The 26,352-nt window shown below is 44.8% G+C and overlaps 1 protein-coding gene across 1 annotated transcript in view; it reads right to left on the bottom strand.

Moving 5' to 3' along the window:
• Positions 1 to 26,352, bottom strand: part of LOC134396116 (alpha-2-macroglobulin-like) — a 116,370-nt gene that overhangs the window by 49,336 nt on the left and 40,682 nt on the right. The window contains exons 14-17 of the mRNA XM_063122478.1: positions 25,100 to 25,183; positions 18,458 to 18,600; positions 12,778 to 12,927; positions 10,237 to 10,401 (exon numbers count right to left, since the gene is read on the bottom strand). Coding sequence (XP_062978548.1) covers positions 10,237 to 10,401; positions 12,778 to 12,927; positions 18,458 to 18,600; positions 25,100 to 25,183 — 542 coding nt within the window. The remainder of the gene's footprint in view (positions 1 to 10,236; positions 10,402 to 12,777; positions 12,928 to 18,457; positions 18,601 to 25,099; positions 25,184 to 26,352) is intronic.

The following is a 26,352-nucleotide window of genomic DNA, read 5'->3' as shown; positions in this document are numbered from 1 at the left end:
CATTGCCACATCTTGTGGTAGAGAGTTCCATCATTTAACTCTGCGCTGAACCGACCTCACCCGTCCTAGCGCACGGGAAAGGTGATGATTAAAGATGGATGCTGCTGTTCGAACCAGAAATGATATCAGAAGTGGAAAGGCAACAAAATAAGTCTGGGCGGAGCAGGGTGGGGAGGAAAGAGCAAATAATTGTTACACACGTTGGAAGAAGGAACGCATTAAATTGACTTAAGACGGAGTAAATAACAGCGCTCAAAAGCCGGGAAACTGCGATTTGAAAGTAAGGCTGTGTGTCTTGATGAGCTTCGGGGCGCACTCGAGAGGCACGCAAGCGCTTTCACAACGACGTGTAGATGCGGCCCAGGACAGCCTTGAGCAGCCAGCCAAGAGGCTTTCTGTGTCTCCAAATTCAAAGCAAGGAGAGGAGGGGAATGTTGGGAGTCCTGAATGAGGACTGGTTTTTTGTGATTTCCATATCTTTGTACAAGCCTGCAAAACCTGGAAGAAACTGAAGACTCAGCATCAGTCAATCAGCTTAAAGGTCAAGTTTGCAGCTGGACTTTATTGAATTATTGGGATGATGCAAAAGTCTAATTGTCTTGCCATTGCCAATTAGTGGTTTCATCATTTGTTCAGGGAAGTGTATATAAAGAGAGTTTTGGAGCTTTGTAACCAGATTAAAATATTCCCTCTCTACTGCTGTGAGCCCTGCTGTAATCTGTATGACCAAGTGTGTGAGTATGTTGGTGTAAATTTGTATTGCCATAAACTGTGTTATTTTCTATCAGTAAAATACTTTATTTTTGTACCAAACAAAACAGACTCTGTCTTGAAGTTAATTTGGTCTTTGCTGACTTTCATAGTTAAGACCCGCTGCTATTCTGCTAGTTCACTGGTATAGTGAACAAAAGGGTTTATAAATAATATATAAACCTCAAGAGGTTATGGGCCCAGCTACCCAGAAACCCAGAAACCCAGTAACAGTCTGGACATAATTCTAGTTCTTAACAGAGGAACAGTAGGACCTGATAAGACAGAGAAGCCGTGCGTTGACTAATTGCCCTGGAGCGTTGCTTTTTCAAAAGAACGTTGGGATTTAGACAAAGGAAGAGGCTTTTTTGAAAAGCTTTTTGTCTTGCAAAGTCACACGCTGTCTGATAGAAGGCTATTTTTGAATTTGAAAAGGGATTCTGAGGTTGTTAAGCCGGTCAGTTCCCAAAAAGGAAATTCAAATAACAAAAGGGTTGAAAAAACAACCAATTAGCAGTTATGGCACTTCAAATAGGAATGAATACACAAATGGAACAACTCACAGACACAAATTATATTACTTGGTCATTTAAGATTGAAATGAGTTTAAGGAACCAAGGGCTGTGGGAAGTTGTTACAGACCCACCTGATGAAGATTTAAGTGCAGCTGATTTGAGAGAGTGGAATCGAAATGCAGAGAAAGCAAAAACCCACATAATCCTCTGTATGAGGAATGATCAGCTATTCTATGTTAATAGAGAGGATGCTGTTCATGTGATCTGGACAAAATTGCGTGAAGTATATGTAAGAGATACAGCAGGTTCTCGAATAAATTTAACACGCAGAATGTATAGGACGATGCTAAAAGAATCTGGAGATATTGGCAAACATTTGCAGGAGCTAAGAGAAATATTCCAAAGTTTAGCATCGGCTGGCTTGACTCTTTCAGAGGAAATGAAGTCTTATATTATTTTGTCTAGCTTACCAATGTCTTGGGACGTGTTGGTGACTACCCTAGAGGGAGTGACTGTCCGTAATTTAACCCTGAATTATGTGTGCGGAAAATTATTAGAAGAACAACAGAAAAGACATTCCAAGAGAGAAGCCGTGAGCTCAAACGGCAAGGCAGACTCATTTCAACAATGGTCTGGTTCTGAAGGGGTTAAGACCGGGACTGTGAAAAAGGAGGAGACTGAATCTGCTTATTCAGTTTCTAAAAAGCACAAGCCACAAAAAACAATTGTTTGCTGGCAATGTGGCAAAATTGGACATAAGAAGATTGACTGTAAAGTGAGATTACAACCTGAGAAAGTTTCTGAGCATCGCTGGAAAAATGCTTCTTGTTCAAAGAAGTCAGCACAGCTCGTTACAGCCGGAGTGAGCAAGATGTCGAAGGAGGAAGGAAACGGAAGCTCAGCTATTTGGCTGATAGACTCAGCTTGTAATTCCGTTATTTCTACTAGAATGGAAAGCTTCCTGGACTTCAGAGTCACGTCTAACAGATTTATTTTCCTTGCTGACGGCTCAAAGCAGGAAGTGAAGGGAGAAGGAATTTGCCATATTCCTGTCCTTAACAAAAGCTTTGCTAATGCTATTTTTGTTCCCAACTTAAGTCATTCTCTTTTAGGTGTGTCAAATCTAATGGAGAAAAAGTTCTCTGTCTCCTTTGAGGAGGGGAAATGTTTTATTTCCAGGCATGGAGAACTGAAGGGGACTGCCAGTTTAAAAAACGGTTTGTTTTTCCTGGACAGGAGCCAAGGTGGAGAGGAAGATATTTCTTCAAGTTCTATGACTTACAAAAACATTTCTCCACATGACAATTGCCTACATTTATTTCATAGGAGATTTGGACATCCTTGTTTTAGGTCTCTGGGCAAAACTCTCAAGATTGCTGAAGATGTGAGAGTAAAAAATTGCCAGAATTACCTTGACTGTTCCGTTTGTAAGTTGGCAAAATCACGTGTAGCCAATATTCCACGTGTAAGAGACTGGAGACATAAGGACATTCTTGGTCTAATACATTTAGATCTGACTGGTCCTTTCCCAGAGAGTTATGGGAAAGCTAAATATGCCCTGGTCATTTTAGATGACAAAACACGTTATTCATGGGTATATTTGTTAAAGCAAAAGTCTCAGTGTCTAGCCAAAGTAAAGGAATGGGTTAAAAAGGTGGAGAGATCTTTGCAAAGGCAAATACAGAACTTCTGTTCGGATCGGGGGGGCGAGTTTAGAAGTCTAGAGTTTGCTGATTTTTGCAGAAAGCATGGGATTTCTCATAAGTTTACAGATCCCATGGCGTCTTGGCAAGCTGGGAATGTGGAGCGGCGGATTGGCGTGCTGAAAACGAAAATGGAATGCTTAATGAAGGATGCCAAAGCAGATCCCAAGCTTTGGGGTGAAGCTTTTATGGCTGCAAACTATCTGTGCAACAGAACGTGGTCTTCAGCCATTAACAATATTCCTTTTTTCTTAATTTTTGGCAAAAATCCTAGTTTAAAACACATCAGAATCTGGGGATCCTATGCAATTGTGAATATTCCTTTAGCTCAAAGGAGACAGCTAGGACCCAGGGGAGTCAAAATGATGTTTGTTGGTTATGAAAATGGTAGTTGGAGGTTTTTGCACAAAGGAGGAAGAATTGTTGTCTCAAAATCTGCTTCCTTTGCTGAGCAGAATTGGGAATCGGTACATGATAATCCGTCAGTTTTACTAGATTTAGATTCTTCTAGCAGGCAAACGCCTGTAGCAACTCAGACCGAGCCAGAAGACAGAGAGCAACAGGAGGAGGAGTAGGAGGTGCATATCCCCCGCAGGTCTCAAAGACAATAGGCTTGGAATACATGCTTGTAATATGAGCTGTGAGCCTAATACTTAGTCTTCGAGTCAACAAGGTTTTTGGAGAAGAAGTTTTTTGCCTCCGGGACAGAAGTATTTAACTTGCCACTGAGAAGTTTTTAACAGCAAGCCGCTTGTAAACAGAGTTTCTTAGAAACTAGTCGCCAAGGAATTTAGTCAGGATAGGGAGGGACTTTAACGTCATTTTCTCTACTGTGAAATCATATGCTTTACTCTTTGTGCTTATTCTATGTAGTAAAACAAATTCAGCCTGGAGTGTCTAAGGGAATCTTAAGGTATCTCGAACCTTGGAGCACTGGAGAAATTTTTCTGCAGAGGTCAGATGAGAATTTTTGTGCTATTGTGATTCAAATTGGCATTGGCTGTGCAAATGATAGAAAAGCAACGTTGGAATGTTGATGTTTGGAAGTAAACCAGAATCATGGAAGTTCCAAGAAGCAAGAGTTGTGTGGCGATTTACAAAAAGGCTAAGTATGGTGCTGGTGAGTGGTAAAGTTACTTGACTGATCCAGCAATAAAGGACTTTAAGGTCCCAGTGGTGAAGCCAGTGACTGTTAAAGTTTAAAACACATAGTCTACTGTGAGTCCCAGAATAATTTGGCAGACGTCTTTACAAAACCGTTAGGAGCCATCAAACATTGGGAGATTTGTGAAACGTTAGGTTTCAGGGAGGGCTAAAAATGTGATTAACTGTACAAATGTTGTAACGTGGTGAAATAGTGGAAAACCCAAAAAAGAAGGGGTGTTGGGAGTCCTGAATGAGGACTGGTTTTTTGTGATTTCCATATCTTTGTACAAGCCTGCAAAACCTGGAAGAAACTGAAGACTCAGCATCAGTCAATCAGCTTAAAGGTCAAGTTTGCAGCTGGACTTTATTGAATTATTGGGATGATGCAAAAGTCTAATTGTCTTGCCATTGCCAATTAGTGGTTTCATCATTTGTTCAGGGAAGTGTATATAAAGAGAGTTTTGGAGCTTTGTAACCAGATTAAAATATTCCCTCTCTACTGCTGTGAGCCCTGCTGTAATCTGTATGACCAAGTGTGTGAGTATGTTGGTGTAAATTTGTATTGCCATAAACTGTGTTATTTTCTATCAGTAAAATACTTTATTTTTGTACCAAACAAAACAGACTCTGTCTTGAAGTTAATTTGGTCTTTGCTGACTTTCATAGTTAAGACCCGCTGCTATTCTGCTAGTTCACTGGTATAGTGAACAAAAGGGTTTATAAATAATATATAAACCTCAAGAGGGAAAGGGATCAGAGTATTTCTGGGTGCTTGAGCACTTTTCCACAACAGACAAGGGGTTTTAATGGGCTATTTTCAGATTTCTCTGTCACCATCACAAAATGGCTGCCAAAGGAGGCGTGGCAGAAGACAAGAAACCTGCACCAAAGTCAGAGCACAAAGCAGAGGTGGGGTATGAGCCCACACACACTGAACAACTCCTTTGAGCCCACAGTTTTCAGCACCCATTGGAACCTGTTTGACATCAATCTCAGCCGTCGGTGGGAAAATGTGTTAATTTAAAGAAACGTGAGAGGGGTGGGGCGCCTTGTGTCATGTCTAACCCTACTGTCCCAGTTTTGGGAGAAGATGTTTCAGGAAATCAATCAGATTCAGAACTAGAAGACGTAGCGCCAGACACCAGCCAGCCTGGACCAGTGGGGGAGGAAGCTCTCACGGGCGATTCCCCAGCTGAGAGTCAGCCCTCTCCAGAGCTTATCTCCTCAAGGCCAAATCTTACACACTCGGTGGGAAGTGATGTTTCTTCCAGAGGTGAGCGTCCCGACAAGCTACCTGATGCTAGGATCCGCTGGTAGCTCAAACGCACGGGGCGGAAAGAAGGCGTGAGAAAGTCGGTTCACTTACACCAGAACCTGCCTCCGCACCAGGTGATCTGAAGTTACGTGCATTTGAGAAGTGGCTTCCTATTCTCCTTGAAAGGACAATTGTCTCACTTAGTTTCCATAGTTTTGCTTAGGGGAACGTTTCCAAGAGGCTAGACTCTCTTCAGGTAGAAGAGAGGATTGTTGCTTAATAAAAGCTTTGTAGAGGGACTTTCCCTGGTCATAACTAGGGCTGTGCATGGACACCACCCCAATTCACCTCAGAGGCCGTTTTGGAGCCCCCAAAACAGCCCCAATTTGACCCTGGGTGTTTCGGGGGGTGCCCGCCTCACCTCGGTGCCGAAGCCAAGGCGAGATTCGGGCCCTTTGAGGTGACTCGGCCTTTTCTGGGTACCGGCTGTGCAGCTGGCACTCAGAAAAGTCTCCCTTTCCACGCTCTCCCTATTCACCTGCTGCTGCCATTGCCTCCTCCTCCTCCTCCTCCTCCTCCTCGCTCCTTCCGGCTGCCATCATTGATGCTGACACTGCATCTGAGAAGAACCATGCCATGATTTTAAGATATTGCAGGGGCTCTGATTAGTACCTCTATGGCCACCATAGTTTGTGACCATAGAGGTACTAAACAGTTTGTGACCATAGAGGTACTAAACAGTTTGTGGCCATAGAGATACTTAAAAGTTTGTGGCCATAGAGGTACTAAACTTAAAATCGTGGCCTGGTTCTTCACAGATGACAGCAGCTGGCAGGAGTGAGGAGGAGGCGGTGGTGGCAATGGCAGCCGGTAAGTGGCCCAGTGCCACTCTGTAGCGCCCTGAGGTGCCCTGAAGCTTCAGAGCGGATCAGCTTCGGCTTCAGGGTGCCTTGGGCTAACCCAGAACCACCTTGGAACTGAGGCGAGGTGGGCGGAATCAGGCCACCTCACCTCGGTTTTGGGGACTCAGCCCGAGGTGATGCACAGCCTGAGACTTAACTGCCTATACCTTGCTTTCGCTTTTGATAATGTCCTTCTCGGTTCATCTTAGCCCTCCTTATTGCCTTAGGTTCCTTCTGGGGTTCTGCTGGTGTCTCGCAATGCCTTCTCCTAAAGCAGGGGCTCAAAACTCAGAACCAGGGGCCGAATTCAGCCTCTGGGGTTCCCCAGACAGCCACGCAGCCTTCCTCTGGTCCCACCTCCTTCCCACCTAGCCACCCAATCGTTCTGGAGGTTTCCTGGCTTTTGTGCATTTTGCCTCATTCTAAGATATTGAAATCCTCTTCCTATGGTTTAGTTACCATAGGAACTAAACCATGGGAGCTTTGAGCTAAACGATGGTGGGATATTTGGGGACCAATCCTTTTGCCCCTGCCCCCATTTGGCTTTCAGCCCCACCCGTCACTGGACTGCAGACCCGAGAGCATCTCCCAAATCAAATTCGGCTTCAATACCCCTGTTATAAAGTTGAACATTCTCTCTCCCCCTCTGTCTCCCCTCAATCTACTTTCTGAACTCAGTACTCATCACGCTCCTTTGCGCATTTTATCCTCCCTTGCTTTTGCTAATTTTCTCACCCTCTTCCGTTTTGCTGCATCATTGTCATTATCGTCACCATCATCGACGTAGCAATACCGAATGTCAAAAAAATGTTGTTGGAAAGGAAGAGGAAAAGGGAGGAAAATATACACTACTGGCCATGGAAGTCAAAGAACGAAGGCAACAGGAAAAGGTCACAATTATTCCGTTAGTCACGTCAGTCATCGGCATCACATCTAAAAGCTATACAGAAAGCCGTCATAAACCGGGCCTACCAAAATACATCCACACCGCCATCCAGAAAGCAGTCATAATTAAAGCATGCTCAATTGTCAGGAAATTCCTGAATCTGTCTGTAAAAGATAGCATGACTTGGCAAAGCCCATCATGTCCATCTAGAACAGCCTTCCTCAACCTGGGGCACTCCAGATGTGTGGGACTACAACTCCCAGAATGCCCCAGCCAGCTCTGATAATAACAACAACAACAAAAACAACAACAGTTTGGGTTGCCTTTCTCTTAAACAAAAATACCTAAGGTAACTTACAAGAGAATTATTAGAACATGCAAAATTATGAAATAGCTAAAAACAATTTCTCTTACAAAAAATAACAAACCAAACAAAATAAAATTAAAACATCAGCATGGGCTGGAATCAAAACAATGAATGCATAAAACCCCATCCTATGCCTCCAAATGCCTGGGAGAAGAGGAAAGCTTTGACTTGGCACCAAAAGCATGGCAATGTTGGTGCCTGAAGGGCCTCCCTGGGGAGTGTTACACAATCAGGAGGCCATCACCAGGAAGGCCTTTTCCCTTGTGGGAGAACTGTAAATTGATCTCCCCAAAGGTTTTGTCATTAATCAAGTTCGCTAAATGGATAACTTTTATTGGTTGTTGTTTTTTTTACTAAATGCGAAGTTCACTAAATCAGCTACCCCTGATATTGGGAGGCTGAGACCCCCGTCGACACAGGCTCCCTGCAATGCAGGTCTTCCCTCCGCTCACACGTGCCTCTTGTCTGGCGTGACGATGGGCATTTCACTTGCAAAAACCGCAGTGGTCTAGGGATGTGCTCCGCTTCTCTTTGGAGCGGCGAATTAGAAGCGAATTGGCCTGCTCCGCCTTGTCCTCAAGCAGAGTAGAAGCAGACCGGGCACCTGGAGAAGCATGGCGAAGAGAAGCGGCCATAGGCGGAGTGCTTCTCTTTCCGCAGAGCGCTTCATCTGCCATTTTGGATAATTTCGCCCATAGGATTGCATTGCGGAAAAGATTAGCGTATAACTTCTTTGTTTTTAAAGCTATCTTTCTGAAATTTCATGTGCTTAGAGAGTCATGGGTGGGGGTCATTTTGAGCCTATTCTCAGCACTCTGCGTGGTGCGGTTTGCTTGCTATAATTTTTTGAAAAATGGGCGAAAAAAGCGGGAGAGGGTAAGCGGCGGTGATTTTTTTTAGCGATGACAGGCAGATTCAACTCCCAGTCACGATCACCTGATGAAGCATCCTCCAATCCCAAAGTTGGAGGAGGGGATAGGTAAAACGGGATACTTAGTAGTAACTTGGGATACTGGGAAACTTCTCTTTCTTAGTCTGAATGGATTTTTACCAGTGTTTTTTAAAACTGTAGCCCCACCAAATGCACAAACACAACCTGAAATCATATACTAAGCAAATAAATAACAGATAGGAAACACAGCACTGCTACTCACCCTAACCTTGGTGAACAACTGAATAGATGTGGTGCAAGGGGATGAGGTCCCCTAGGGCATGTGGACGTGCCCTGTGCTGAAGCTAATGCCTCTCATGAGTTGAAGTGAAAGGTTGCTTCTTAATTTACCCCCTCCCCCTGGCCACGTCCACTTCCCTCTTACTGGTAAAAGACAGACAAAGCCTTTTTAAAAAAATCTTCTTGTTGTTTATTCAGTAACACTGCTGCTTTTAATTCCACCCCTCCTTTGCTTATTTATTTATTTGTTCCATTACACCCCATAGCCCAAGCTCTCCTGGCTTTTCCTATTCAGTGAAGTCAAGCTGGCCTTCATTGTGGTTCAACTCCTTATTGTTGTTGTTATTATTATTGCTATTAATATTAATTAGTACTGCTATTATTAACGTGATTATTTTGTTGTTGTTTAATAATGGCTCTGATCACAATGCAGTCAATCAACTCTGAAGCAAGGATCACAAAGCTTTACTCTTATCCTCCTAGCCTCCTAGTTATGGGATGCAAAAGAAAAGGCATCTCTCTGTGCTGCTCCCGCCTCACAGGGATGCATTACTGGCCTCTCTTCCTTGTGCCTCCAGAAATGTCTGCTCCATGCCTGCCTTCCGGCCTCTGCCTGTGTGCTGTTCTTTGGGGGTATTTGCCAGGACTGACTCCCCCATAGATCTATGGCATATCTTTGCCTGCCTCTCTGCCCGCCTGTCCTCCTCCTCTGTGCCCACCTCGCAGGGATGGTTTGTGTGTGTGTTGCTTTGTCTCAGGGGACAAGTCCTTCCTGCACTCACTTAGACTTTTTGAAGTTCCAAATCAATTTTACAAGTGTGAAAGAAGATTCATAGGTTTATCTACTCCCCAGTTAATGGCATGTGGGGATTTCCTTTGAAATGGCCCCATTGAGCTGTCTACAGCTTTAAATCCCTGAGATACTGAGGTGTCCGATTTTCAAAAATTCCCCAAAAATCAGGGGAGGCTTGGCATGCATGTGTATATGTGCATCAGGTGTCATGGTGCCTAATTTGACATTTCTGATGTGAAAATTGATGTAGTTCTAGCATGGGACTTGATTTGGGGTGAGTTTAAAGGTTAAAGGCCCACCAAAAATCAGGGGATGATGGGATTTGCTTGAAACGTGGCATGAATGTGGATCTAGATGGCATCTGTGAGGGTCCCTGCTTCCAAGTTTTTATCTGTCAAAATGACGGAGAACAGCCCATGTCTGCAAATGGGGTGTCCGGTTTTCAAAAATTCCCAAAAAATCAGGGGAGGCTTGGATTGTCTTGTGGCTTGGCATGCATGTGTATACGTGCATCAGGTGTTACGGTGCCTAATTTGACATTTCTAACATTAACAGAAAAAAGTTGTAGGCCTTTTTGGATTTCAATGCAAGCCTATGGGGGGGAAAGCGGAGCTCCGATCTGGATCCGGAGCTTCACAGTGAACCGGAGCGGACTATAGGCAGATTGGAGTGGAGCGGACCCAATCTGGAAGTGGCGGATCGGTAAGAGAAGCGGATCGGGGGGTCCGTGTGCACCCATACTGCTCACCTGCAGGACTTGATAGGAGTCGCCCTCATTAGGCTCCGGAACGAAACGGGTGCCATTTTTGATGAACTCCTTTCTGTGTACACAGGGCTTAATTTTTGTTTCAATCAAAGAGTGGCCTTCGTGGTCATACCCTCTGAGCACCTTCACAGGGAGCAAATTGTACACCTGAAAACAAAGGAGCCACAATTCAGGGCACCATAACATGCTCCCATCCTGGTGACCACCGCCCAAGTCCCAAATCATGAGCCCTAGGGATGGGGTTGGATCAGGAGGCCTGGGCAGCTGCTTACAGGGGGTTATGGAATCTGTCTAAGAATATCATAGAATCATAGAATAGTACAGTTGGAAGGGGCCTACAAGGCCATCGAGTCCAACCCCCTGCTCAATGCAGGAATCCACCCTAAAGCATCCCTGACAGATGCTTGTCCAGCTGCCTCTTGAAGGCCTCTAGTGTGGGAGAGGCCACAACCTCCCTAGGTCACTGATTCCATTGTCGCACTGCTCTAACAGTCAGGAAGTTTTTCCTGATGTCCAGCCAGAATCTGACTTCCTGTAACGTCAGCCCGTTATTCTGTGTCCTGCACTCTGGGAGGATCGAGAAGAGATCCTGGCCCTCCTCTTTGTGACAGCCTTTTAAGTGTTTGAAGAGTGCTATCATGTCTCCTCTCAATCTTCTCTTCTCCAGGCTAAACATGCCCAGTTCTTTCAGTCTCTCTTCATATGGTCGGGTACTGTTTATTTCTCGAGATCTACCAGAACAATTTTCCACAGTTTTGTTCTAAACTAAAGCCTGACATGCAGAAAACTTTGGAACTCCAAAAAAAGCTCAAAGCTTGAACTTTTACAGCAAAAGAGCTCCGTGCCAAGCGATCTCCTATTGCTCTATGGTTCAGGGCCACTTTGTTTGCTCTGCAGCAGACAGAGCCTGATCTGACATCATGTGTTTTCAACCTGAAACTTAAAGAAATGCTAAATGCCTGATCTGACATGATGTGTTTTGAACTCCATTGCAATGCATTCTCCTGCTTCCCTTTTTTTCTGTTTGGGTTTGTTTTTATTAATTTTTAGGGTGACCCTATGGAAAGGAGGACAAGGCCCCTGTATCTTTAACAGTTATATTGAAAAGGGGGTGTCTCCAGATAGCTCCAGATCCTCAGAATAATTTCCTCTTTTCTCCTCAGAATTTTCTCTCCCACAAAAATCCTCCTCAGATATTTTTTTTTTTTGAGGAGAACCAGCGAAGAAGAGAAAGAATTTATGGAAGAGACAGAATTTATGAGGAGATTAAGAAGCTACATTGTAGAGAAAGCAGTGAAGATGACTAGCAAAAACAGGGGGCTCCTGGACCCTCGTCAGCTGCCCAGAAACGGAAGAAAGTGTTTCGTGTGATCAATCAGAATCAGACACAGGCTGGCCTGTGCCAGTGGCGGAGAAAGCTTTCACGGGCTCTTCACCAGCTGGGAATTAGGGTTGCCATTTTCTGAATCCACAAAACCGGGACAATTTTTTTTGAGGGGGGCGGGACGAGGATTTTTTTTAAAAAAACTGAGCACTATGTAAAGGTCTAGGGAAAGAAAGAAATCTCTCTAAGCGTTAGTTATCTAACACTGCAATCCTATGTGTGTCTACTCAGAAACAAATCCTATTAAGTTAAATAGGACTGATTCCCAGGTAAGTCTGCATAGGATTGCAGCCTAAAGCAGCTGCAAATAAATAATAGGCAAAGAACAGTTTAAGCAAACAAACAGAAAAAAATGACACTAAATCACATTTCTCCACTAGTTTTCAAAAGCTAGAGGAGACTTCAATATGGAGGCAGTGAGTAGGCTCAAGACACCATTTCGGAGGTTGGAATTTTTCCCACCGGCTGGAACAGGAATCTGGGATTCTTGACTGACTGGCCGGGACATTTTGGAAATGCTTGGAAACCATGACATTCCTGGTTTTCCAGGACATATGGCAACCCTGCTGGGAATGAACCTTCTCCAGAGCGTTTCCCCTAAAGGGTAAACAATACACAGTCAATGGGAAGCCAGTATTTTTCTGAAGGGGAGGGCATGGAGAGGTTAGCCAAACCTAGGGTGCACCGCAAACTAAAATGGGCGGAGCGAAAGGAAGGCAAGAGGAAGTCAGCCCGGCTGGCATCCCATCAGAAGCTGCCTCAGAACTAGTCTCTCCGAAGTTAATGGGAAAGGGCTTTCTATTCTCCTTGAAAGGACAATTGTCTCGCTTAGTTTGCATTTTTTCCTAGGGGAAAGTTTCTAGGGTTTAGCTGTCTTCAGGTGGGAAGAGATGTTTATTGCTTGAATAAAGCTTTTAGCAAGCCTCATTATTGTCTCCCAAGAGGTTTTGAGAAACACGACACCGGCCCTCGTCCTGCTCCTCCCTGGTCCTCACGTAAACAATTCAGCACACTGTTAGAATAATGCTTAGCTTGTGATGGGAGCATGCTTGGGAGAAGCCTTGAGTGTTTTGCCAAACACTCAAGGCAAAGAACGGCTGTGAAAACGTTACATGGCCTCAATGGCAGCTCGGACTCACGGTCTTAGGAGAGAGCTCAGCTTCGGGCTTCAGGAGAGAGACAATCTTGTCAACAGCATGGACGGCACAGAGGGAAGGTTTGGAGACGGACAGATGGAGGTGCGTGTTGCTGGCGGGGAGGCTGGCGGGCTCCTCGAACTCCAGTTTCACCTGTAAATGTAAAGGAGCTCTGAAAAGTTCATTCCTCTGCATGGCAGCATCAGAGAATTGATTGTCCAGGCTTCAGTTCCCTTCTGCAACCAGACAGCGGCCATGTTTGGAAGACACATTAGGCAACAGATGTAGGGGTTATTGTTGTCCCTCTGGCACACATTCAGTATTGGCATACCATGCTGAGATGTGCTGGAACACAAGGACAACAATAATAAGATAAGGCCTTGCTAAGGAACATCTTGGCACTGGCTTACCATGCCTTGGAATGTGCTGACGCAAGAGCCACAGAATACAATACAGTATTGAAGGCACTATGCTATGATCACATATTTCCTTAACCCTTATATGGTATATTCATGCTGAACATACACTAACAAGCACCTCCTGTGCACGAGGTAATCATGCATTAACATGCTGTACGCAACAACCAATCATAACTTGTAAACAAGAAATGTAACCACTTAGTTCTTAATAAAACCAGGATGGGGCCGCCTGTATGGGATGCCTCATCTTCATGCAGTTGGACTCCTTGCCAGTTATTTACCACAAACACTACCCTCATAGCCCACTCCACAGGTGACTATTTGCATGTCTCACTTGGGAGACATGCAAATTGTCATCCAGTGAGTTGGCTAAAAGGGCAGGTTTGCCTAATGCTCCCTACCCACCTAATGGCAGTGGTGATTCCTCCTTACCTGATCAGGAAGCCGCCATTCCGTGGGGAGGAGAGGAATAAGTTCCCCGCCTCTTTCTTTTTGTGAACCGCCCAGAGAGCTTTGGCTATTGGGCAGTATAAAAATGTAATAAATAAAGAAATAAATTCTTCCTGCAGCGGTGACTGCTGCAGCCAGGAGGCAGGACAGCCCTGCCAGGAAAAGACACGGTGTGATGTGACCCCCTGTCAGGGGATCCAAATGGGTCAGATGCTTGAATTCCACCCCTTCCTTCAGATTGCAGCCAGCACACCAGCAGCCAGGGGTGACAATGATTTTTTCCATTCACAAATCGTCCCGTAGCCGAAGCTCTCAGGGCAACATAGAATCATAGAAACATGGAATCATAGAATAGCAGAGTTGGAAGGGGCCTACAAGGCCATCGAGTCCAACCCCCTGCTCAATGCAGGAATCCACCCTAAAGCATCCCTGACAGAACATAAAGAGCTAATGGAGAGGGTAATAACTCAAAGAGAAGTTGAAGAAGTAATAGATAATTTGAAAGTGGGTAAATCACCGGGAGCAGATGGTCTAGGATCAGAATATTATAAGGTCTTCAATGGGTTTTTAGTACCGAAATTATTGAAACTTTATAACGTTATATTGCAAGGAGAGAAGATACCAGAATCATGGGAACATTCATTGATAATATTAATTCCAAAACCAGATAAAGATTTGACTGTCCCTGATTCATATAGACCTATTTCACTAATAAATCAAGATGCTAAAAATTTTTCATCTATTTTGGCAAAACGGTTAAATAAATTTATATCGGAATATATAGGAGAAGACCAATGTGGATTTGTGGCGGGTAGACAGATGCACAATTTAGTGGGAAGAGTTTTAAATGCAATACAAGAGATAAAAAAAATCTAAGATTAAGGCAGGAATTTTGGCACTGGATAGCTTTAAGGCTTTTGATTGTGTGAGCTGGCAGGCACTAAAGATTATTTTAGATAAAATGGGATTTGGAAATAAATTTAAAACGATAATAGAACAGTTATATTCCAAAAATACAGCCGTAGTGGTGGTAAACGACGGACTCACCGATAAGATATGACTAGCCAGAGGCACAAGACAAGGATGTCTGCTCTTGCCGGTCCTGTTTGTAATGGTTATGGAAGTACTGGCGAATGCATTAAGAGATGATGGAGAGATAGAAGGAATTGGTGGTGTAAAAAAATGAAATTGAATATGTTTGCGGATGATACCCTATTAACTATCAAGAATCCAATAAGAAAGATAGAATTAAACAACAGAATTTGAAGAAGCTACTGGATTAAGAATAAACTGGTCCAAATCAGAAATGATTTTGTTTAATTATACTAAAAAGGAAGAAAAGGAATGGGAATGGAAGGGAATAGAAATGAGAGTTAAGGAACAGATTAGATATTTGGGAATTAAAATTACAAAAAAATTAGATAATTTAGAGAAGGAAAATTTAATTAAGTTAAAAAAAGAGGTTTTAGTAAAATTGGAAAAATATAAAAGATTAAATTTATCCTGGTTTGGAAGAATAGCATTAATAAAAATGAAGATTTTAGCAAAGATTAATTTTGTGTTTAGGATGTTACCAATAAAAATTTCAGAATTAGAGATAAAAAGTTGGCAAAATATTATAAACAATTACTGTAATGGAGATAAGAAAGCAAGGGTAAATAAGAATAATTGGTATTTAAGTCAAAAGAAGGGTGGAATGGGTCTCCCAAATATAAAATTATATTTTGTAGCAAACAGATTAAGGCATATTGTAGAAACAATTATAGGAGTAGGAGATTTAGATTGGATGGAGGATAAAACCACATGTAATGTAGAGATGAGATTGGGGAAAAAAATTAGGGAAGGAGGGAGGAAATGGGTTGAAAGTATAGGTAATCCGCTCCTGAGGTCTCACTGGGAAACCTGGAGTAAATTTAAAGGGGAGCTGCTTCCGAGCGGCTCCCCTTTGTCACCGGTAATAATGTTAAAGAATTTCCCAGAGGAACTGAAGGGCAGATTAAGTAAAATATTAATAGAGAAAAATAAAATGAAGTTAAAGAATTGGTTGAGAGAAATAAATACAAGAGAAGATATGGAAGAGGTTTTAAAAGAGAAAAAATTAACTTGGTTAGATTATAGGCAATTAGAACAGTGGAATAAAAAGTGGATTAGAGAAAATAGAGATTGTAGAGAAATGACGAAGTTTGAGGAATTAATAGTTAAAAGGGAAAAATGTAAGGAAAAAAATAAGGGAGGAAGTTCAGTATTAAAAGGGTTAATGAGTGAAATATATAAAATATTGCTGGAGGAAGGGCTAATGGATAGTGCAGGAAAAATGGTATGGGAGACAGATTTGAAGGTACAAATAGGACGACAGAGCTGGGAGGGACTCTGGAAACAAAGAGTGTTGAGAAGTATGTCAGTGAGAATAAAAGAGAACTATTTTAAAATTTTGTGGAGGTGGTACCTAACCCCGATTAGATTGAATAAGATTAATAGTCAGCATTCAGCAAACTGTTGGAGAGGTTGTGGGGGAAAAGGAACGTATTTACATATGTGGTGGGAATGCAAATATGTACAAAGATTATGGAAGATGGTGTTTTTTGAAGAAATAGTGGGACTGAAGATAGAACAAACACCAAAAATTGCATTACTGTCACTATTTGAAGATTTAAAATGTGGGAAAGAAATTAAAGAATTGATATCGAGTTTGCTGACTGCAGCACGATTGATGGTAGCTAGGAACTGGAAGATTCAAGGGGAATACACTATTGAAGAATTGAAGTATTACAGCACAGGCCTGGAGAGTTACGTTGACAGAAGACTGCCTGGGCAAAGCAGGGCTTTGCTGTTATCTTCCTCCCCGTTAATTGACCATTGTTCAATCCTAGACATGTCCTGTTGGCTCCCAGTAACTAACACGGAATCAACAACCAAGGCAGACTAACTCTGCAAACAGAGGGGATTAAAGATGTGGATTCAGGGTACAAGCAGAGTGATCAAAGGAGTTTCGGCTGAGAGGGAGGGGGGAAGAAGGAGGAGAGATTTTCCTACTTAAACTCTGTGTATGCTCAATAAACTCACTCAAGTGGCTCCGGTCGCTTTGAGTCACTTCAACCCTCAACCCTCAGATGTGTGCGTGAGTATTTACTACAAAGAATGGTATAAAGAAGTTTGGGATATAGCTATTAATGATAAATTGACTTGTAATATCAAGTGGAGGAAAGGTATAACTAAAATAAATTAGTTTGAAGGAATTTGGAAACAGTTCCTAATATTTGTGTTTTCTAAGGGAAGTGGGAAACCGCCAGCAGAAGAGAGTATGAGATTTTGGAAATACAAAAGTATTTCTTGACAGTCCCTGCCCACAGGCTTACAATCTAAAAGACATGACACAAAAGGAAAGGGGATTGGGAGGGAGGAGGAGGAGGGGGGAAAGGAAAGCAAACTCAGGCACTACAATCTTAGTTGGAAAGTTCAGCAGTTACAGGTGACAGCAGGAGGGAGGGGGCTCTCAGCTGGAGCTGGACCCAGGCACGGTGGAGAGGTGCCTGGCTGCTGCTTCCTCCCTCTCTCGTGGCCCCTGCAGTTACAGTTGGCAGCAGGAGGGAGGGGGCTCTCAGCTGGAGCTGGACCCAGGCACGGTGGAGAGGTGCCTGGTTGCTGCTTCCTCCCTCACTGGTGGCCTCTGCAGAGACAGTTGGTAGCAGGAGGAAGGGGGCTCTCAGCTGGAGCTGGACCCAGGCACGGTGGAGAAGTTCCTGGCTGCTGCTTCCTCCCTCTCTCGTGGCCCCTGCAGTTACAGTTGGCAGCAGGAGGGAGGGGGCTCTCAGCTGGAGCTGGACCCAGGCACGGTGGAGAGGTGCCTGGTTGCTGCTTCCTCCCTCACTGGTGGCCTCTGCAGAGACAGTTGGTAGCAGGAGGAAGGGGGCTCTCAGCTGGAGCTGGAACCAGGCACGGTGGAGAAGTGCCTGGCTGCTGCTTCCTCCCTCTCTGGTGGCCTCTGCAGAGCAGAGTATGTTGTTGTTGTTGTTTTCTTTTATTGTAATGATGTATGTTTAATTAATGTGGAAAAGCAATAATAAATAAATAAATAACTTGAGCCCATTATTCTGGGTCCTGCACTCTGGGAGGATTCAGAAGAGATCCTGGCCCTCTTCTGTGTGACAACCTTTTAAGTATTTGAAGAGTGCTCTCATGTCTCCCCTCAATCTTCTCTTCTCCAGGCAAAACATGCCCAGTTCTTTCCGTCTCTCTTCACAGGGCTTTGTTTCCAGACCCCTGATCATCCTGGTTGCCCTCCTCTGAACACGCTCCAGCTTGTCTGCGTCCTTCTTGAATTGTGGAGCCCAGAACTGGACGCAATACTCTAGAGGAGGCCTAACCAGGGCCGAATAGAGAGGAACCAGTACCTCACGTGATTTGGAAGCTATACTTCTATTAATGCAGCCCAAAATAGCATTTGCCTTTCTTGCAGCCACATCACACTGTTGGCTCAGATTCAGCTTGCGATCTACAACAACTACAAGATCCTTCTCGTTTGTATTATTGCTTAGCAAGCAATCGTTTAAAAGGGCTGGGAGTGGGTGAGGATGCTTTTTGCCTGACACCAAAAAGTCAGCAAAGTAGGGACCTCACCCTACACTTTGGATCGAATCCTGATTGTCCCTCACATTCCTCCCAAGTCCCGTTCCACCTCAACCCATTCCGCCCTGCCTCCATTGCCCAAATTCACCAATCCCAGCAACCCAAACTAAGTCCCTTCGTCACTCTGTCCATAGTATTTCTCCCTCCGTCTTTCTGCACTGGTGTTGAGTGCATCCAGGCGCCCTTACCTTATTCGCGAAGCAGTTCTCAACAGTGAAGTCCGCCGAGTTGGCCGCAAGTTCTCCGTTGGGCAGAACGGTGTAGACAAGCAAGCGGGCCAGAGGCGCAGAATGGACGTCCAGCGGGAGATTCAGCAAAAACACCCCTTTGACTGGTAAATGAAGACATTCACAAAGAGAGAGACGGGTGGAGGAGATTATTTATTTATTTATTTATTTATTTATTATATTTATGTACCGCCCCATAGCCGAAACTCTCTGGGCAGTTTACAAAAATTAAAAACAATAAACATTAAAAAATATGCAAAATTTTAAACCGTCAAAAATGTAAAACCAACAGTATAAAACCAACAGTATCCATTTAAAAACAACGGTTCTGGGGTCCGTTAAAAAACAAACTTAGCGTTGTTAAATGCTGTTAAATGCCTGGGAGAAGAGAAAAGTCTTGACCTGGTGCCTGAAAGATAACAGTGTTGGTGCCAGGCGAGCCTCATCAGGGAGATTATTCCATAATTGGGGGGCCACCACCAAAAAGGCCCTCTCTCTTGTTGCCATCCTCTGAGCTTCCCTCGGAGGAGGCACTCGGAGGAGGACCTTAGATGTTGAGCACAGTGTACGGGTGGGTTCATATCAGGAGAGGCGTTCCATCAGGTATTGTGGTCCCAAGCCATGTAGGGCTTTATAGGTTAAAACCAGCACCTTGAATCGGGCTGGGAAACGTATAGGCAACCAATGCAAGTGGACCAGAATCGGTGTTATATGCTCAAACCTCCCTGTTCCAGCTATCCATCTGGCCACTGCATTTTGCACAAGCTGCAGCTTCCAAACCATCTTCAAAGGCTGCCCCATGTAGAGGGCATTGCAGTAATCTAATTTAGAGGTTACCAGAGTATGGACAACTGAAGCTAGGTTATCCCTGACCAGATAGGGGCAAAGCTGGGCCACCAACCTGAGTTGGTAGAAAGCACTTTCAGAGGTAGGCATCATCAAAAATTATGATGGTGATATTTATTTATATTCTGCCTTTTTCCCATTACTGGGACTCAAGGCGGTTTACAAGATTATAACATGTACAATTAAAACATATGAATATAAATGACAAAAGTTAAAACAGAATTAAACCTACAGTAAAATTAAAAACATGTTAAAAATTGTAAAAACTGTAACAGGTTAAAAAGAGGGTAATCCAATACATTAACACAGGTCCAGTATAGTTCCAAAAGCCTGCTGAAAGAAAAAAGTTTTCGCCTGCCTCTGAAAGTGTAGCACAGAAGGAGCCAGCCTAGCCTCCCTGGGAAGGGAGTTCCAGAGCTTTGGAGCAGCCACTGGGAAGGCCGTGTCCCGCGTACCCATCAGGCATGTCTGGGATGTTGGTGGGACTGAGAAAAAGGCCTCCCCAGAAGATCTCAGAGCATGGGCAGGCTCATATGGGAGAGTACGGTCTTTGAGATAACCTGGACCTGAGCCTTAGAGGGCTTTATAGGTGATAACCAGCACTTTGAATTGTGCCCAGAAACAGACCGGAAGGCAGTGGAGCTATTTTAACTAGGGAAGTGCTCCACTCCGATTCGAATCGGAGAATCAGAAGTGAATTGGCTTGCTCCGCCTTGCCCAGAAGCAAGGCGAAGAGAAGCGGCCATAGGCGAAGCGCTTCTCTTTTAGCGGAGCGATCCGCCCGCCATTTTGGATCATTTCGCCCATAGGATTGCATTGTGGAAAAGAATAGGGGATAACTGTGTTGTTTTTTAAGCTATTTTTCTGAAACTTCGTGTGCTTAAAGAGTCATGGCTGGGGGTCATTTTGAGCCTACTCTCAGCTGTCTGTGTGGTGTGGTTCGCTTGCTATAATTTTTTTTAAAAATCGGGTAAAAAAACCGGGAAAGGGTAAAGCGGCGGGGGGGGTTGTTTTTTTGTTTTTTTTAGCGATGACAGGCACATTCAGCTCCCAATCCTGATGAGAATTGATGAAGCATCCTCCAATCCCAGCATTGGAGGGGGGACTAAAGCAGAGCCACCCTGAGACGTTTCTCCTTTGAGTGTCTTTGTGGGTTGGCGTTCGTGGAGAGAGGAGTTAGTTATAGATGCTGCTGCTGTGTTTGTTAGAGGAGATAGATTAGGATTTAGCTTGGTTTGTGTGTGTGTTTGTTACTTTCTTTGCTTGTTTCTGACTGTTTGCTTAGTTTGTTCTGTGTTTTTCCCTTACCTTGATTTAATATAAACTTTATTTTTACATTTTGGAGTGTTTGGTTGGTTGGTTGGTTCCCCCCCTTTCCCCTCTTAAAGCCTGACTGTGTTTCATCTTCCTTCTGTCTTCTATATAAAAAAAAAAATACAAAAAAAATTATTCTCTATTTCTTCTGTGTGTGTGTGTGTGTGTGTGTGTGTGTGTGTGTGTGTGTGTGTGTTACTTGGACTGTGTGTGTGACTGTGTTATTGTGTGAGTGTGCTGTGTGCACTGCTTGTGAAGTGCAAAACAGCCAATACAGTTTGAGCATTTCAAATCCAGTTTAGGCAAAGCATACACACTTGTCCCATTTCCCTAAATACATATTATTAGTAGTATTAGTATTAGTATTATATTATTATCATCATGAGAAGAGGGAGCAGGCGCACGTCTGTGGCTGGGCATGCTGAAAGCAGTGGTGGTCAAGGGAAAGCTCAGGCTGGCACCAGTAAGCAGGCTGCCTCTCCTGCTGTGAAAATCAAACGGGCAAGTCCGTGGTGGGGCATCTGCCGGGACTGACTCCCCCATACTAGATCTATGGCGTATCTCTGCCTGGCTCTCTGCCCGCCTGTCCTCCTCCTCTGTGACTGCCTCGCAGGGATGGTTTGCACTTCATAATGTGTTACTGCTGGCTTAGAAAGAAACAAGCCATCCTTTGCTCACTCCTTGCACCCACCTCGCAGGGTTGGTTTTCACTTTGCAATGTGTTACTGCTGGCTTAGAAAGAAACAAGCCATCCTTGCATCACTTCCTTGTGCCCCCAGAAATGTCAGCTGCCTGCCTGCCTGCCTTCCCTCTGGGGTGCTGCTGGGGTGGGGCATCTGCCGGGACTAACTCCCCCATACTAGTTCTATGGCGTATCTCTGCCTAGCTCTCTGCCTGTCTGTCCTCCTCCTCTGTGACCGCCTCACAGGGATGGTTTGCAATGCATAACTTACTGCTGGCTTTGAAACAAACCATCCTTGCCTCATTTCCTTATGCCCCCAGAAATCATAGAATCATAGAATAGCAGAGTTGGAAGGGGCCTACAAGGCCATCAAGTCACACCCCCTGCTCAATGCAGGAATCCACCCTAAAGCATCCCCAACAGATACTTGTTCAGCTGCCTCTTGAAAGCCTCTAGTGTGGGAGAGTCAATGTCTGCTGCCTTCCTGTGTGCCTTCCCCCCTGGGTGCTGCTGTGGTGGGGCATCGGCAGGGACTGACTCCCCCATACTAGATCTGCCCACCTGTCCTCCTCCTCTGTGACCGCCTCGCAGGGATGGTTTGCACTTTGCAATGCATGACTTACTGCTGGCTTTGAAACAAAACCATCCTTGCCTCATTTCCTTAAGCCCCCAGAAATGTCTGCTGCCTGCCTGCCTTCCCTCCCTCCTCCCCTGCCTGCCTCGCAGGGATGGTTTGTGTGTGTCTTGCTTTGACTCAGGGGATAAGTCCTTCCTGCACTCACTTAGACTTTTTGAAGTTCCAAATAAATTTTTCAAGTGTGGAAGAAGATTCTTTATCTACTCAACAATTCATGGCATGTTGGGATTTCCTTTGAAATGGCCCCATTGCGCTGTCTGCACCTTTAAATCCCTGAGATACTGGGGTGTCCGTTTTCAAAATTTCCCCCAAAATCAGGGGAGGCTTGGATTGGCTTGAGTCTTGGCATGCATGTGTATACATGCATGAGGTGTCATGGTGCCTAATTTGATGTTTCTAACATGAAAATTGACGTAGTTCTAGCATGGGACTTGATTTGGGGTGAGTTAAAAGGATAAAGCCCCGCCAAAAATCAGGGGATGATGGGATTTGCTTGAAACTGGGCATGAATGTGGATCTAGATGTCTTCTGTGAGGGTGCCTGCTTCCAAGTTTTTATCTGTCAAAATGTCAGTGAACAGTCCATGTTTGAAAATGGGGTGTCCGATTTTCAAAAATTCCCCCCAAATCAGGGGAGGCATGGATTGGCTTGAGTCTTGGCATGCATGTGTATACATGGATAAGCTATCATGACACTGAGTTTGAGATTTCTAACGTGAAAATTGACAGAGATATTCTAAGGGGTGTGAATTGGGGTTATGGGTGATGCATTAGAGGTTAAAGCCCCGCCAAAAATCAGGGGATGATGGGATTTGCTTGAAACTTGCTATGAATGTGGATCTAGATGGCATCTGTGAGGGTGCCTGCATCCAAGTTTTTATCTGTCAAAATGTCAGAGTAAATCCCATGTCTGAAAATGGGGTGTCCGATTTTCAAAAATTCCCCAAAAATCAGAGAAGGCTTGGATTGGCTTGAGTCTTGGCATGCGTGTGTATACATGTATGAGGTGTCATGGTGCTGAATTTGAGGTTTCTAACTTTAACAGAAAAAAATTGTAGACTTTTTTGGATTTCAATGCAAGCCTATGGGGGGAAAGCGGAGCTCCGATGTGGATCCAGAGCTCCGCAGCGGAGCGGAGTGGACTATAGGCAGAGCAGGGTGGAGCGAAGCGGCCTGATCCACAAACTGCAGATCTGGAAGAGAAGCGGATTGGGGGTTCGTGCACACCCCTAGTTTTAAAAGGGGATGGACAAGATGGCACCAGGGCCGGCCCTCCCATGAGGCAGGGTGAATCTCCTGCCTCAGTTGGCATATCCAGAAGGGCATCGCATGCACTCCTTACCACCAAGAGGGCCACGTGCCACCGCCTCACGATGTGACATTTTAGGACCATCTGAGAGTGAGGCATAGGACAAGTGGCCATTCCAGAGAGCTACAAGGACTGCTCTCCTGCCAGGACAGCAGCTGGCACAGCTCTCTGGAGAGCTGCTTCCCCACTGCCTCGCTCTTGGAGGTCCTCAGAAGGAGGCATCAGGCAGGAGGGCTCTCTGGGAAGCCCTGTTGACTTCTTCCCTGATCAGGAGACCGGCTGGCACAGCTGTCCAGAGAGTCTGCCTGGCCCAAATGCCTTGCTCGGAGGGGCCGTTCCTCAGAGCAAGGCATTCATGGAGAGGTGGTCCTAGAGGTCAACTGTGCTGCCATGACACAGGCAGGGTCCAGGGCCACCTCACAGCCAATGCCTTGCTTTGAGGAAGGATCCCACAGAGTGAGGCATTGAGTGGGGAAGCAGCTGCATGGGGAGAGGAGGAGGAGGAGGGTGGTGGGGTGTCCTTCTGCCTCAGGGGGTGGTATGTCTTGGGCTGGCTCTGCATGGTGCCCACACACCCTTCCAGGGCCAAAAATATAATGAAATAGAGTTCAGGATAGATATAGTTGTGGTGGTGGGGGGGGAACATGATCCTTACAACTTCCTATAAATACTTATTATTATTATTATTATTATTATTATTTATTTATTTATTTATTTATTTATTTATATAGCACCATCAATGTACATGGTGCTGTACAGAGTAAAACAGTAAATAGCAAGACTCTGCCGCATAGGCTTACAATCTAATAAAATCATAGTAAAACAATAAGGAGGGGAAGAGAATGCAAACAGGCACAGGGTAGGGTAAGCAGGCACAGGGTAGGGTAAAACTAACAGTATAAAGTCTGCACAACATCAAGTTTTAAAAGCTTTAGGAAAAAGAAAAGTTTTTAGTTGAGCTTTAAAAGCTGCGATTGAAGTTGTAGTTCTCAAATGTTCTGGAAGAGCGTTCCAGGCATAAGGGGCAGCAGAAGAAAATGGACAGAGCCGAGCAAGGGAAACTTCTAAACAAGGCTTGCAAAATGACCACCTGTGAATGGGTTCTTATAATGTGCACTCATGGACATCCTTGAACAAAGATAAGATGCATCCAATAAGAGCCAGTGTGGTGTAATGGTTAGAGTGTTGGACTGGGAGTTGGGAGATCCAGGTTCTAGTCCCCACTCAGCCATGGAAACCCTCTGGGTGACTCTGGGCCAGTCACAGACTCTCAGCCCAGCCTACCTCACAGGTTTGTTGTTGTGAGGATAAAACGGAAAGGAGGAGGATTATGCATGCCTCCTCGGGTTCCTTGGAGGAAAAAAGGCAGGATATAAATGCAAAAATAAATAAAAATAAAATAATAAATAAATAAATGACTGTTAATGGCCCGGATGGCATTTACCAGTTGGGTATAAATCTAAGTAATTACTTCATTAAGGTACCTGGCATTGAGATGAAATTTATAGAGACCTTGGGAAAGCAGCTAAGGCTGCCATCCTAGTCACGCTCCCCTATGGAAAAGCCCAATTGACAATTAAACATAGCGGGTAAATATGCATAGGAGGAATGCTAAAAACTGGCACAAACTGACTGTTACAGTAATTAATAATTCCATAGCTGGACAAGACACTCTCTTGCTTCTCTTTTGCACCAACCACTGGCCTCCATCTTTTTTTCATGATCATCAAGACATGTAAGAACCTTTGCTATATGATTTCCCCAGCCACCCCTGCACTGTAAAGCATGAAAAGGCCCCGATCCAAAATACACTTACTGCGGGAGCTGGTGTGATGCTCTGACCCTTTTGTATTCTCATGTTCCGGTGTGTCAGCTGCCTCTTGCTGCTGGCTCTGAAGAACTGCCAAGAACACGTTTAGGCATCAGGAGTTTTAAAGGGTGGTGCAATGATGAGACCCCCCTCATTTAAGAGTCTGTAAAATCAGCGTTATCAGTTGTTGTTTTTAAAAAGCTTCAAAACGACGGTGGCATATTTTCAAGAGGAGGACAAAGGCCTGGTCATTTACATGTCCACAGGCTTACTTCCTAAAGGCACATTATATCTAAAAGGTGAGGAGAAGGAGAAGCAGAAAAAGGAGAAAAAGAAGGAGGAGGAGGAGGAGGAGGAGGAGGAGGAGGAGGAGGAGGAGGAGGAGGAGGAGGAGAAAAAGGAGAAGGAGAAGGAGAAAAAGGAGAAGGAGGAGGAAATGCAGAAGGAGGAGGAAAAGGAGAAGGAGGAGGAGGAGGAAAAGGAGAAGGAGAAGAAGGAGGAGGAGGAGGAGAAGGAGAAGGAGAAGAAGGAGGAGGAAAAGGAGAAGGAGAAGAAGGAGGGGGGAAAAGGAGGAGGAGGAGGAAAAGGAGATGGAGAAGAGGAGGAGAAAAAGGAGAAGGAAAAGGACAAGGAGGAGGAGGAGGAGGAGAAGGAAGAGGAGGAGGAGAAGGAGGAGGAGGAGAAGGAGGAGGAAAAGGAGAAGAAGGAGAAGGATGAAAAGTAGAAGGAGAAGAAGGAGGAAGAGGAGGAAAAGAAGTTGAAGAAGGAGGAGGAGGAAAAGGGGAAGGAGAAGGAGGAGGAGGAGGAAAAGGAGAATGAGAAGAAGGAGGGGGAAAGGAGGAGGAGGAAAAGGAGAAGGAGAAGAAGGAGGAGGAGGAGGAGAAGGAGGAGAAGGAGAAGGAGAAGGAGAAGAAGGAGGAGGATGAAAAGGAGAAGGAGAAGAAGGAGGAGGAAAAGGAGAATGAGAAGAAGGAGGGGGAAAGGAGGAGGAGGAAAAGGAGAAGGAGAAGAAGGAGGAGGAAGAGGAGAAGGAGGAGAAGGAGAAGGAGAAGAAGGAGGAGGATGAAAAGGAGAAGGAGAAGAAGGAGGAGGAGGAAAAGAAGGAGAAGAAGGAGGAGGAGGTTGAAAAAGAGAAGGAGAAGGAGAAGAAGGAGGAGGAGAAGGAGGAGGAGGAGGAGGATGAAAAGGAGAAGGAGAAGGAGGACGAGGAAAAGGAGACTGAGGAGGAGGAGGAGAAGGAGAAGGAAAAGGAGGAGGAG

Source organism: Elgaria multicarinata, chromosome 3 (assembly GCF_023053635.1).
Source record: "Elgaria multicarinata webbii isolate HBS135686 ecotype San Diego chromosome 3, rElgMul1.1.pri, whole genome shotgun sequence".
In the NCBI taxonomy this organism is placed as follows: Eukaryota; Metazoa; Chordata; class Lepidosauria; order Squamata; family Anguidae; genus Elgaria; species Elgaria multicarinata.
Note: the sequence above shows the minus strand (reverse complement) of the source record. Positions and strands in the feature narration are given on the sequence as shown.